This window comes from Ambystoma mexicanum, chromosome 12 (assembly GCF_040938575.1).
Source record: "Ambystoma mexicanum isolate Mex_15411 chromosome 12, UKY_AmexF1_1, whole genome shotgun sequence".
Classification (NCBI taxonomy): domain Eukaryota; kingdom Metazoa; phylum Chordata; class Amphibia; order Caudata; family Ambystomatidae; genus Ambystoma; species Ambystoma mexicanum.
Window position 1 is genome coordinate 206269066 of NC_090936.1, and position 14995 is coordinate 206284060.

General features: G+C 51.8%; 1 protein-coding gene across 3 annotated transcripts in view; it reads right to left on the bottom strand.

Moving 5' to 3' along the window:
* Positions 1-14995, bottom strand: part of RMND1 (required for meiotic nuclear division 1 homolog) — a 647398-nt gene that overhangs the window by 487123 nt on the left and 145280 nt on the right. For all 3 annotated transcript variants that reach the window (XM_069628317.1, XM_069628319.1, XM_069628318.1), the window contains one exon: positions 4889-4964. In XM_069628317.1, the coding sequence (XP_069484418.1) occupies positions 4889-4964 (76 nt within the window). The remainder of the gene's footprint in view (positions 1-4888; positions 4965-14995) is intronic.

Below are 14995 nucleotides of genomic sequence, written 5' to 3' on the forward strand. Positions count from 1 at the left end.
CCTGACTCTGCCTGACCCCATTAGAGGGACAGGACCACTGACTAATACTGGAGGTGATCGTCATAGTCACAATCTTCCTCGTCTCAGTAGTTGGGTTTGCACCGTAAAAGGGGGGGAGGGGAGTCATGGGATTTGTAATATCCCATGAAGGAAAAGGGAATATGGAATAGGTAGTTGTTGGGGACAGAGGGATACCATGTCTTACCCCTCAGGTGTTCCATCCCCACACCCCGAGGACCCCCTATCCAGGTGATCCTCCCTCGCTTGTCCACCCCCAGGGTCGGGATCCAAAAGAGATGGCCCTTCCCTGGCCACCTGAATGGATCCCCAGGAACTAGTCCGTAAAACACCCTTAGGTTTTTCACACCTCTCATAGTCGATACCACAATTCACTAAGTACTCCCAAATGTACTTGGAAGCAGAACGAACGGAAGCACAAGAACCATCCTGCATCAACGAAGTGAATTCACGAAGAGGGACACCAACCCGGTGACCTGAACCCAAATCCACGAAGTTAACAGGAATAGAGGAGGCCCCAGGAAGAGGGGTGGCTATAGCGACTGGCTTAACTCTAATTGGCAACATACGAAGAGTTAGAATAATGATGGGACTATTCCTACTCGTCCCAGTAGTACCGAGAATCATAAGAAGAGTGAGAATAACTATGAGACTCTTCTTACTCATCCCAGTAGTACTGAAACCCTTAAGAGTGAATCTGACCCCCGAGTACAATACATAGATCTAAGGGAGGAAACAAGGAAGCAAAGAGACATAAGTGATCTCACAAAGGTGGAATCTATAATACGAAAGAGAGAGGCTGTAAATTGATAACAAGATACAGGAGAAGAAGTCAAGAAAACAAGGAGTAATTAAGAGCAGGACATGTAAAAGACATATCCAAGAACTGAACAAACTGGTGAAGGAAATAGCCAAGCGCTATTTGAAGATTCAATATTAACAAGTAACATTTTCATTAGAAAGCTATCTTTCCGTCCCAGGAGAAGGGAGTCATTCTTCTGGTCTTTAGTTGTTTAGTATTAGTGGTAGGGCCAGTATAGGTTAGTTTTGGGAGTGAGGACAGACACATGTTTTGGACTTTAACACTGATGACAAGTACCCTAGTTTTAGTTGTTAGGTAGGCCAGCCCTTTGATTAGGAAATGTAAGGCCTTTTCTTATTTATTTTGAATAAATACTATGTAAAATGGTGAACCCTAGTTGGTCATCTTTCTGACCCACCATACTGCATGCAGAAACTAGCATGCAGAAACCAGTGCCCAGATGATTTTGCTGTGGAAAAACGGGACACATTGCTCAGGTTTGTCTCAATCTGAGAAAGGGCACCCCATAAACACTTGTTACAGGCACCCCAGTAAAAAGGCAGTGATGGGAACAGGATCATCCATGAGACTACCCAAGGAAGGAAGATCCACCAGATGAAGAGGCCATCGTAGAAATGCAAGCACACGTCCTTGGAATGATGGGACTACCAACTCCCCATGGGATCCAACCCCTGAATCCTTAATGAACCCCGATAGTAAGCGAACAGCAAATAAATCATGGCACACCTTCATAAGGTACTCCTGGGAACAAGGGTGCAAAGCATCTGTGTAAAAGGGAATAGGGAAATTAATTTGAAGGCTGCGTTAGTTTTAGAGGTGGAGGGTCACACCATTCCTGTAGAAGCCGACGACATACCTGGACTACCCAGACTTTGGTAACGAAAAAAAATGCCGAACATTGTCCAAGAATCGAGCCCAAGATTAAGACTGGGCGCCCTACTTCCAGGAAGAACCAGTCGAACCATTGCACACCTGGTAAAAAGACTGGCCCTGAGATGAGGAGGCAATACATTTACCCAAAGAGCCTTGGTATTTCCTCTCATCCACATAAAATTCCTCAGCCCCTGTACATAAGCTAGGGTTAGGGTTAGGAGTTACCACAATTTGCCTCACCCAATGAAATAAGCACTAAGAGAGAGATGGACACAGCGGGCTCCAAATAAAGAAAATAGTATCGTTTAAGGTGAGGAAAATCAAGAGGGGGAGGAGGGCTGAATGGAAAGGAGGCGGGGTGTGAGACTGAGTCTCATTAAAACATTAAATAGGTCACATGTAGAGATGAAGGAACAAACCCGAGGGCCTGGCGAGCCCACAAGCAAAGTGATGTGCTACCTAGAGGAGGTACCCGGGGGACCTGTGTGGGTTCCTTCACCTCTAACAATCCTTCATACTGAACGAGAGAACCCCCTGTCAGACACCCAGCAACCCCCAATTAGGGGTACGGGAGAAGGAAAGCACAATGTCGCCATAGTTCCATGAAGAGACAAATACTCTGCTTTTTCAAGTTGAACAACTCCATAAACCCCTAGGCAGGCAAAGGCAAAAGGAGCAGCAAGCACCCAAGTGGAAATGCTGTAGTTCACACGTCTTCCCTTTTTTCAGTCCACAAAGACTTTGTCCCTCGAAGAGGCACGACTGCTGGATCTGGAAGAAAATTGTAGCAAGGAGAGACCATCATACTACAAAGCCATGCTGACAATCAAGCTTGTCAGCCTGGCTCCAAAATTGACGACTTGTGTTTTAAACACTTGATCACTGCCCACAACGGAATATGATAAACCAATTAGAAAGGGAGGGAGGAGTGCACACATCTTTCGCCTAATGAAAATACAAGAAACACATGTAATAAATTATGGAGGACCAGAGCCAACCACACCCTGAGTAGACAAAGAGGGCGAGAGGTAAACAAATTAAGGGGACTTATTATTTAATCAAAATACTCAGAAGCCCTGCATAATAGCTCAGTGGGAGGCAGAAAAATGACAAGTCAAGAAATTGATGAGAGAGAGAGAGAGAGAAAAAAGATAGGGAGAAGAGACAGACGAGATATACTGATGGGTACTTCGTAGACATTGGCTGAGACGAGAGCCATGGCTGAAACGAGATCCAAAAAGATAAACAGCTGCAAGCTTTTTTGGGGCTAAATAGCAGTCCCTGGTAGAAGCTGTAGAATCGAGGGGGAAAACCAAAAACCTGTTGATGCCTCCCGATACTGGCAAGTGTTTGATGAAATAATCCCTCCTCGGTGTGAAGCCACAGCGGCCACCTGTGAGCTGTGGCCACTGAGGCCCCGTCACCGAAGACAGGCAAAGACAGGGGAAAAAGCCGCTGGCGTAAAAAAGCCCTTTATCAGAATGAGATCCGGGTTGTTGGAGTATCCGTGGAGTAAGAAGCACGTAGTCGTTTTCAAGCAGATCCAAGGTGTCGCTGGAGTCAGCTGCGAGAGGTATGGTAAACAGGGTAGGCGAAAGTAGTGGACGGGGAAAATGCCAAGGTAAAGATGAAAGAAAAATATATATCAACGGAACACAGGGAAAAAGGAACCGGAGGAAGCCGGTAGAAGAGAGAAAGGAATCGTGGAACGAAAGGAGGACAGAAGTCCGGGAAAGAAGAGGGAGCGAGAGGCTGGAGAGGCAGTGCCTCCGAGCGGAGGAAAGAAAGGGTAATACAAAGCACCGAAGGAAATGAAGTAACAGGCGTTGTAGCAACAAGCTAAAGCGAGAGCGATATCCAAGACGTTGCAAGGCGCAGGTAGCTGGGAAGACCGGAAATAAATACTTTCCAGCTATCCGCAGTCGCAACATAGAAACATAGAAAAACGTAAAAAGACTAGACCGTCACCTGGAAATAGGAAAGATGCGTGCTGGAACGCTAATGGCCGCTCCAACGAAACCATTGCCACTTCTTCCATGCGCCTGTGCACATGACACTATATCCATAAGACCGAGTGAGTCAATTACCTAGCTAGGCACTATTCCCTTGAGACTCTGTATTTGATTAGGGAATCCTGACAAAGACAGAATCTTTAGGATAGGCCCTTACACCATTCTGGGTTAGCCAACCCAACACTTTAAGAACATTGGTTCCTATTGAGTTATAGTTGGAACTCTGGACCTGTCGGGCTTTAATCCCATCCCTTACCAAGCAATTTACTGGAGTCAAAGAGGCAGCTAGGGATCTACCCAGAAAGATTGATTAATAAACCTGGCAAAACTGGAAAATTTAGGAAATGTACCCGACCATGGAAAATCCAACAGTTTAATCCTGTCCTAAACACTGTTTGGTTAGTCTAAGCACACACAGGCATATTATGTTTTGGTTATGAAGAAATCCTCATCCCGAAAGCCATTTACTCACCCCATTGTGTTTTTCTAACTACTGTTTTGAATCTCATATCGTCTCATGTGTTCTGCTGGCCACTTCTTTACAGAAGACCGAGCCTCATAATACAACAGTTAATATCAGCAGCTAGAGACAATTCATTTTGGAAAGATGCTAAAGTATATGCCATTGAGATTTGTAATATTGACCAATGGACAATGCCCCTTTTGTCTGCTGCTGACGAGACCAGCTGTCTTGTCAACCAACCTGGTATCAACATAGCAGACAGTAGGATTTACCCACTCACTCATTTTAAAGGCATACCTTGGTTGGGTCCAATGCTCACTATATGAGCTGCAGACAGCAGTACCTTATATTCAATATCATAGTAATCAGAATTCAAAGAGTATGGTAGAGTATTGGGACTACTAGTTTTATATATATTTGTAACATTAGAAATCAGAAATTGTCACTCTATTATGTCTAGTTTTGCATGGTTTTCAAATTTCAGGCGAACATTACATTGTCTAGATATTGATTTAGGGATTCAAAACAAACTGAGCCTGGAACTCTGTTTAGGGAACTACCCAAGAATGGTAATAAATAATGTCAAGCAGAAGAGATTATTTGTATGGTTGTATTATTTTGGTTTTAGAGCACAACTTAACAGCATTTTACATGAATTGTCCTGAGAGAAACACGAGGGAAGGGGGTTACACACTGTACCTGAAGAAGAACATCAATCCTGGATCAGCCTCCTTTGCATAATTTTCAGTCCCAATCACCAAAACATTTGATGCATCTAAAAAATGTAAAAAAGCAAATATATAGAGCTTGGTATTTATCTCACAAATACTGTAACCTCCTACACTTCACCTCTCTGGTCTTTAATCTGCTGGCTTGCTGGGTCATTAGCCCTTTCTCCACACCCATATCAAACGTGCATGCAACAATAGCTTGTATTTTCTGGATACTCTTGCAGCCACAATTCTTCAAGTTTTGTTGGTAATAATTAAGCAATATCGGGCCAGGTTAAGGTTACTTGCTGCAAGTACTGACCTGGGGCAAGATCAACAGGTACAATACGAATCAGAGGTTGCTACCTTATACGTTGCCTACTAAGTGTCTAGATGACCCTCCACTGTTGGACAATCTTGCTTTTGGGATCTAGTAAGATGGTCAGTGCCACCATCCAATAGTTTTTAAGACCCATCCGACAGTTAACCAGTTAATGCAGCTTCCCTCATAAAACAAAGCATATTGAGCATAACAATGGGCCTACAACCGTATCTCAATATGGTGGTCCGCACATCCCCAGGAGCACAACTTGATTTTCAAAATAAAGTGGCCAATGTGAAGAACTCATGGTACCAAAAAGAGAGCCATAAACAAGAGATGCAAGTTCAATAGTTTATTTATAGCTTTGCAAAGGCTTGGAGAATTCCTAGCTGGCCCTAAATCTAAAGTGGGAGTACACCCGACCATAAAGTAAAAGTAAAACAGTCCTAGTCAGTACAGTCAAAAACAAAAGGTTCCAAATCTAGTACAAAACAGGTTTAAGAGAAATGTATACAATATGAAAAGGATAGTACTTGCAACAAAATGATCAGGATGGCAAGTGGTTTGAAGCAATGATGACTCCCTTCCCCACAATTTCACCTTGGGACAGTGGGATTCAAAGGCATATGGATTTAGGCAGCGCACATTCCCCCAGTGAGGCACACTCTGACTTACTGGGGCGAGTAAACCAAATGTTCAGGCTTCTTTCAGGATCAAATGTCAGTTTGTGCTTTCCACGAAAACAAAGGTTGCAAATGTTCTCTACAATTATACTTCTTGTGTCTTGAATCAAAAACCCTAAAAAGTCACAATATTTCGGGGGATTCTAGATGGCCGACAGAGTGTGAGGACGTATCTCACAGTCCTCCGCCGGGGCTTTCCGAAGCCGGCAGAAGCAGTTGACCAAGACCCAGTCACCCCCTCCGCACAGCCAATGGAGGGAAATTTAGAGAGAGTATGGTGTGGAGCACCACAATTTACGGGAGTGGGCCGAGGCGACCTGTGGGAGAGTGGCTACCCCGCAGGGGGGATTCGAGCCAGGGAAGCCAACAGCACTGCAGAAGGCATAACCAAACTAGCCAAGGGCCAAGGCAGGGAGCAGGCCAGCATAACCCGGGGGCTGAGACAGAGCTGGGAGCCCAACCCCCCAGGAAGGAGCTGTGAGGCAGCCGGGGGCTATCCTAAAGAAGAGGCGCATAAGGCAATGAGCAACATGGAGACGGGAGGACCAGGGGGAAGGGCAAAGTGGCTCTGGTGCCCCTCTGCCCCTGGGAGGGCCATCAAAATGTAGCCCAACTGGTCAGATCCCCGTGAGGCAGGGGAGCAGTATCGAGGCATGGGTGGAGGAGCTGGGATCTCTGCTGCAGCGCTCGGTGGCGAGACGCAGGAGGACAAGCCGGCTGAGAGGGGGAAAACTTGCGTGAGGAAGCAGACCGGTGACTGAGACCAGGGTCAAGAGGAGAGCAGAAGGCCTGCACCCCCAGATGCGGGGGCCCCGGCATGAGAAAAGCAAGGCAGTGCCCAGACACCTCCATGGAGCACCAAGTAAGAGGGGGGGGGGGTTCTGCAGAGCGTTGTACTGCCCGCGCCCGTTTGGATTGTCTGCAGCTTGGGTGAGAAACGGGCCCAGGGACACCGGCTAAGGGGGCCATCAGCTGCAAGTATCGACAACTAAGAGGCACTGGCGCTATCCTCCCCCGGTGGGAAGACTGGCTTTGCAGGGCCCAGCCCTCCAGTGTTGGTGGATCCAGGTTGGGGCAGTAGCTCCCGCCTCTCTCACCGCCCTTAGACGGAACGCAAGCTCTCCACTCTGAGCCAGAGGATCGAGGCTGTACCACTGAGCAGAGGGTTTCTAATTGGTTGGGGCGGGCCATGCCTGCGAGGTGGGAGGGTGGGGCCAGAGCCGCTGAGAGGGACCTAGCCATCGGTGCTTCAATATTGGATGACCCAGTGGCGTTTTACACCAGACCTAGTACCTGCATGCAGCGGGAGCTCCGGAAGCGGCCAAATAAAAGTCTGATGCACTAGCCACAAGCAAATAGATGGGGCAAGAGGGAGGACTCGGTCTGGCTTTAGAACACATGCCATCAGGTGGAGCCCTCAGAGGAAGGAGGTCAGGAGGAAGTGGCAGCTCGACCCGGAGTTAAGGTCAGGGCAGTGACCCCGGAACACGGCAGTCAGCCGCAAGAGACCCAAAGGGGGTCATCGTCGCAGGCCCTCAAGAGGAGAAGGTGGACTTTGGAGCCACAGATAGACCTGGCCCATGGGGATCAAGCCAGTTAAGGGAAGGGTAATGACCCCCACGAGAGAAGCAGAAAGAAGGAGACAGCACTGGGGAAGGCTCTCCAGATGCCAGGGGCCAAGACCAAGACCACTGCTACCAAAGCTAAAGGGTTGACTGACACCCAGGAGGGCCAATTGGAGCACTGCTGGAGGCAGCAACAAGCAGAGGTGCAGGGCTCGGCCCCGGAGAAGCAACACGAAGGTAGATCCAAGGGAGAACCGGCAGGAGCCATGGTCCTTAACAAGGAGGAACTCAAGGAGTGTCTTAAAGGCATGGAAGAAAGGATTGTGGGCTCTTTCCAGGACCAATTACACCAATTGAAGGAAGAAATCCGGAGCTCGATGCAGGAAGTCAGGAGGCACATTACAGACTTGGGAGACAGAGTGGATATCACCGAGAGGGGGCCATCAGAAGTTGCAGAAGATGTTAAACAAAACAGCCACGGGAGGCCACCAGGGGGCGCAGGCAACATGGCTGCCTGAGCTGAGAGCTCCGTACCCAGCCCCGGGTAATCACGGATAACGCAGTGGAGTGGGGCCCCCACTCATCTCGAGACCCCCCCACGAGACCGTAGGAACCCTCGGCCCCCAGCTGGGTCCAACTCCGACCCTCGGCCGTGAAGGCTTTGCCGAGTTCGGCCGTCCGAGGGAGCCGCTGGCCCCTCCCCCCCCCACACCGCGGCGTGGGACTCGACTGCAGGCCGCGGCAGCCGCGCCGGATCGGGAGAAGGGGAGACGCAGAGAGCGCGAAAAGCCGAGACGGGGACTGGACGCGGGACCGGCGGCCGAGCGAGGAGATAACCTGAGGCCGGGACCCGTAGTGTGGCGCGTCGGCCCGGCGCGAAAGGTGAGAGCGCTCCCAGCACACCCAGGACATAGAGGGGCGACGCGGGAGCGACCCCCCCGCCCCCTTCCACCTCAATCCCCTCCAGGGACACGACGTGGGGCAACAACCCTTGACACACCCATGAACTCCGGCCTTGGAACCCCACGACGGGGGGACAAACGGGACCCGCCACTACGCCAGTGAATTCCGGGAGGACCCAGGGTGGGGAGATCCACGGCAAAAAGGTGGTGAGCACTCCACCAGAGCACGACGCCGCGCACATACCCTGGGAGGCATACCAAGGGACCACATAGATACCAGACCTCCGGCGTCTCGACCGGGTCCCGCTCCACACACAAAACCGGTGTTTTTCGGGATCATCAACGGGGGGACCCCCGCCCACCAGGAGCTCACCCGCCCCACCCACGGGGCTACGAACTACACACGGCGCCCTCCCACGAAACTGTGGAATAAACAGGCCGCATCACCCACCAGAGTGCTCTTCCCATGAGCTGGAGGGAGACCCTCGCCAAATACCAATTCGCGGCTCCTGAGGGCGAAATGGCGGCAGGGAGTGCCTCTACCCCCCCCCCCCGACCTGGGGGCGATACAGAACAATATCCAGACAATCCTGGAGGAAATACGCGGGATGAGAACGGACATGGGGGCTAAATTGGCTGACCTTACCACCAAAGTCACCACCCTCGAGGACCGGATGGAAGGGGTCGAGAACAACCAGCTCTCCACGGCGCTTCTCGAGACCCAGATGGAGGTCAGATTTCAGGACATCCTACGGCGGGAGGAGGAACTTCGGTTCAAAGTGGACGATATGGAGAACAGGGAAAGGAGGAACAATTTGCGCATTTTTGGGCTGGTGGAATCTGAGGGTGAGACCACACAAGGTCTGGAGGGCAAAGTACTGGACATCATAAGAATTGTCTTGGGTGATAATGCTGGAGACGAGATCAAATTTGACAGGGTCCACCGGGCGGGCGGAGGAGGCAGAGGCCCGCGTTCGGTGCTGGCTCGGTTGCATCACTACAAAGATAAAGCCAGGATTCTCGAGAAGGCAAAGAACCTAGGCAATATCCAATACGGAGATTCCAGGGTGTCAATCTTCCAGGACCTCTCAGCCCTCACCCTACTAATGAGGAAGAAATGCGGTGCCCTCACAAAATGGCTACAGGGGAAGGGGGTCAGATACCGCTGGGGCCACCCCTTCTCCCTATCGTTCGAATGGCAGGGAGAGAAATATCACTTGGTCTCGGGGGAGGACATCCAGAGGGCCACGGACGACCTGCTTGGTGACCTGCCCGCTCCCTCGGGCGGCGGGGAGGGTGGCGCCCAAGACCCCTCCAGAGGCCCGGTTGGTCCGGGTAAGCTCAGCGGCAAGTCAAAGATCAAAGGCACTCGTAAATTTCAGAAAACGAGACATCCACCAACGGCGTCTGAGGACCGCCCGAATCCATGACTATACCACTCTCCGGGGGGTTGAGGAACCCTACCGATGCTCCTGTGCTCTGAGCCTTGGCGGAGCTGGAAATGAAGGCCGGGCTGCACGGGGCCGAGGCCGGGCGCCGCGTTGGCGTGAGGTTTAAACCGCCGGATTGAGGGGCGGGAAACAGTTGAAGGCAATGTTAATGTTTTGGTTGTGTTTCCCCCGATGAGGGGCTAAGTTTGAACCTTGGGGTGGGCGGGGGGGCGGGGGAGTTCGTTGGTTCCCGTCCCGACCACCCACATCGAGGCAATGGTTGGGGTCGACACAAATTGGGGAAAAACAAGAGATGGGGATCCCTAACAAAAGAAATACCCGGGGCTGGGGTAAGAGTCCTTGGTGGTTCGTTGACCAACCCCGACACCTGTTGGGGGGCGTGGACGGACGCCTTACAATGAAAGGGAGTAGGGAAGGGGGGGGAGGGAGGGGGGAGGACAGGGAGGGGGAAGTTGGGTGGGGGACACAGGGGATGGGAGGGGGGAATAGCCGAGTCAAACTAGGGTTCACAACGCAGAAACAGACCACAGGGCAACACTGCGACACAGGACAAATAGAAGGGGTTTCCCCACACGACAATGGTTGAGGGCAAGATAGGCACACTCAATGTCAAGGGTCTCAACTCACAGAACAAGAGATCACTGACGAGTAACATGTTTCGCAAACAACAACTAATGGTACTCTTCCTCCAAGAAACTCACTATAGACAGGGCAAGGAATCACCCATAAAGGGAAGGGACATCGGATCCAACTACTGGGCCTCCCACAGAAGCTCAAAGAAGGAGGGTGTAGGGATCCTCTTGAATAAAGCGTTCCACCTCTCCAATATTGAAACCAAGAGGGGCTATGGGGGGCGGTTCCTGGCAATTAAGGGCACCCACGAGGGCGAGCGCATCACCCTGGCCACTCTTTATGCACCCAACTCCGGCCAGATTGGATTCCTCACCCAAATCATGGGGACGATCGACGAATGGGCGGAAGGGGCCATGATCCTTGGGGGTGATTTTAATCTTGTAATGGACCCCAAACTGGACTGGTGGACGGCCCGAGGGGTTGAACCCAAGGCGACATCTAGGGATAACATCTCGCTCCGGACTCTCCTGAGGGAACACTATTGGGAGGACGTCTGGCGGACAGCCCACCCAGAACCGGGGGGCTACACATTTTTCTCCCCCCCACACTTTACATACACCAGAATTGACCTGCTCCTGATCTCCAGAGAGGGCGGCGGAGTAGCCACAGACCCACGAGTTGAGGCAATAACCTGGTCCGACCACGAGCTTCTGGTGGCACGCTGGTCTCTCCCCGTCTCCCCCCGGTCATCACACTGGAGGTGCAATGATTTGCTTCTCAGAGACCCAGTCTTTAGGGACTTTCTGAAAGGCGAAATGGCGGCATACTTTGAAACTAACGACAATGGGGAAACAGACATGTCGACGGTGTGGGAGGCGGCAAAGGCCACCTTTCGCGGCCTCCTCATAGCAGAGGGAGCCAGACGCAAACGGGAAAGAGGGCTCATCGAAGCCAGGATACGGGCAGACCTTGGAACCCTGCGGAGTAGGCTCAATCGGGAGGGGACAGAGAGGGAATCCATCTTAACGGAAATGAGGGAGAAGAGACAGGCCCTACACACGGTTCTCATAGGAGAGGTGGTTAAGAAGCTGAGATATACACGACAGAGGTACTACGAGAGGGGAGACAGGGTGGGAACGCTGCTGGCTCGCAGAGCCAGGGGATGCCAACTGGAGAGGAGGGTTGGCCCCATTCGAGGCCGGGAGGGTTCCATGCTTAACAATAAGGCGGAGGTCGTGGGCTCCTTCGCAGATTATTATAAGGAACTGTATACAAAACAGGAGGGAACATCACCAGAGGAGATGAGGGCATATTTGGAGGAATACCCCCCGCCCCACCTATCTGAGGCGGAATTACAGGAACTAGAATCTGACATAACTGTCGACGAGGTCGAGGCAGCCATCAAAAGGCTGAGGGTGGGCAAGGCCCCGGGGGGAGATGGCTACACAGCCGACTTTTATAAACAGTTCGCACCCTCGCTGGTGGAGCCCCTGGCCAAGCTCTTTAACCAAATTCGCAATGAGGGGACGCTCCCGCCCTCCTTCCTCCAGGCCCTAATCACGGTTATTCCAAAGCCAGGGAAGGACCAGAGGGAATGTGGCTCCTACAGGCCCATTTCCCTCCTAAATCTCGATGCCAAGATATTCACTAGGATTCTGGCCTCCCGCCTAGAGAGGTGCCTTCCTCGACTAGTCCACCCCGACCAGGCGGGTTTTATACTCAATAGACAAGCCTCGGACAGCATGCGTAAGACTCTCCATGTGCTGTACTCGAGGGAGATCCGGAGCGAAGGAGCCCTGCTCCTATCCTTAGACGCAGAGAAGGCCTTCGACAGGGTGAGCTGGGAGTTCATGGGGGAGGTCCTCTCGGCGGTGGGGATGGGCCGGAGGTGGATGGGCTGGCTGGCGGCACTGTACTCCTCCCCAACAGCCAGGGTAGTAGCCAACGGGACGAAATCGGAATCTTTCCCCCTGGGGCGGGGTACAAGACAGGGATGCCCGCTGTCCCCCCTGATATACGCCCTAGTCATGGAACCCTGGGCAATCTCAGTACGCAAGAACGAAACTATCACAGGGGTCCAACTGGGCGACTCCCACTGTAAGATTAGTTTGTTCGCAGATGACGTCCTCCTGTATATCACTAAGCCATCACGGACGATTCCTCATGTACTTCAGGCCCTGACGCGCTATGGCAACCTCTCTGGGTATAAGGTCAATCTAAACAAGTCGGTGGCCTTCGTGGGGGGCCAGTTGCCGGAGCCTGAGGTACGATATGTACAAAGTCTCCCCTTCCAAATGCAGAGAGAGGGGTTCCGATACTTGGGGATCCAAATTCCATCTACCCCGGGCGACCTCTTTGAGCGTAACTTTACCCCACTATGGACAGCGGTGAAGAGAGATATAGAGAGGTGGGCGGCGGCGGGGTTCTCATGGATGGCTCGGCTCAACCTGATTAAGATGGTAATACTCCCTAAATTTCTATTCCTTTTCCAAATGCTCCCCACCCAGGTGCCGAGGCCCTTTCTCAACTCAATGAAGCGAGTACTGCTTAGATTCCTCTGGGCGGGCAAGAAACATAGAATCTCTTACGATGTCTTGACAAGACCGAAGGAGGATGGAGGAGTGGGGTTCCCCGATTTCGATGCATACTACAGGGCATCTCAGTTAAGGATCTTGGTTGACCATTTTAACCAAGGGACGGAGATACAGTGGGTGGCCCTGGACAATAGACTTCTCGCCCCAGTCACGATTGATGAGCAGTTATGGGTCCCAAGAACACGCATTCCGAAGAGGGTACACGAACACCCAGTACTGGGGGTCCTCTGGTCGATCTGGAAGGAGGGGAGTTATTTCAGGTGGCTCACGACTTGGCCCTCACCGCTGAGCTGCATCTGGGCACCTCCATTCCTGGCCAAAATAGCAGAACCAGCGGCATACCAGAGTTGGTACGAGGCGGGCCTGGTTAGGGCCTGCCATCTATGGGTGGGGGGATCCTTCATGCCCCTTCCAGACCTCGAGGAGGCGCTAGGTCTGGGTAAACTGTCCCCATTCCGCTACCTTCAGCTTAAGGGAGTTCTTTCAGAACCTTCATGGGGGGACACTCTTAGGAGAGACCTCACGGACTTTGAGAAAACAATCATCTCCACCCGGGGCTCCAGGGGGGTGATAGCCCGGTTGTACAGACTCCTCCTGTTTTCAATTCCAAGGGACCCCCCCCCGGCACGAACGCAATGGGAAAGAGACCTGGGAAATGCAATAGATGATAGGAGATGGTCCAAGATGTGTATCCGAGCTCATCACTCAACCACATCCCTCCAATATAGACACCAGGCATTAAAGGTTCTACACAGGTGGCACTATCCCCCCCAGAGATTATCTAGAATGCTCCCGGGCTATGACCCACACTGCTGGAAATGTCGCAACACCACTGGAGATTACATACATATGTGGTGGTCGTGCCCCAGGGTGCAGATGTATTGGGGAGAGGTCCTATCCTGGATCAAGGGAGTGGATGGGATAGACAGACCCCTCTGTCCCTGGCTGCTCCTCTTTGGGATCGAGGTCGGGGACGACCAGGAGGACACCCAGGGCCACATGCTCCAGGTCATGCTTGTGGCGGCCAGGAGTTGCCTGGCCCAAAAATGGAAAAACCCAAACATGCCACAGGAAAAGGAATGGGTAGCCAAGGTCCGAGCGATTTACGATATGGAGTTCCTCACGCATGTCCTTGATGAATCCAGAACTAACATCGGAGAACTTTGGCTTCCGTTCTTTGAGAGATACAAGAGCAATGCGTGAGGGGTCCAGCCCTCAGGACGGGCCCGGCTGCGCCCCTTGGACAGGGCGAAAATGTTCAGGTGGGGACCCCATAGACACCCACTGATTGGGACATGTTTTCTCCCCCCCACAAGGGGGCCTTGAAGGGTTGAGCCCAAGGACAAATGTGCAAGATGTGCTTAACGCCTGTGCTCTGTGAATGTGTATTGGACTCTGCAGTGTTGAATTCAGACTCTACTTTGACCATACGGCTAGGGGGGTGGGGGAGGGGGTGGGGGGTAAAAAGGGCTATTGGTAGGAATGTTCCTTTGTCTTTTTAAAAATGTAATGTTTGTTTCTCTGATGCAACGTTTGTAGTAATGACCCACAAAATGCCAATAAAAACATATTTTCAAAAAAAAAACAAAACAGCCACCTCTTGGAGCAGGTTGCAAGGGCCACCCATAACCTTGAACTACAAGCCAAAGACCTGGAAAACCGCTCCCGTAGGTCGAATAGCCGGGTGAAGGGTCCGAGTGAAGAGATTCCAGACGCAGACCTGAAGGGGACAATTCAGCAATGCTTTGGGTGCCTACTGAAAGAAACTAGTCCAGAGGAGGTGAAGATCGACCGAGTCCACATGGTGGGTCCTAAGAGGAGAGAGCCACGTGCGAGACCACGGGACGACCTGGCGGCCCGGACATCCTACATGCTGAAGGAGGACATTCTCAGAGCGGCCAGGGGCCAACAGGGAATAACTATCAACGGTTCACAGATCCAGCTTTACCAGGACTTGGTAATGACCACATTGCAGAAAAGGAGAGCTATGCAACCACTAACAAAAA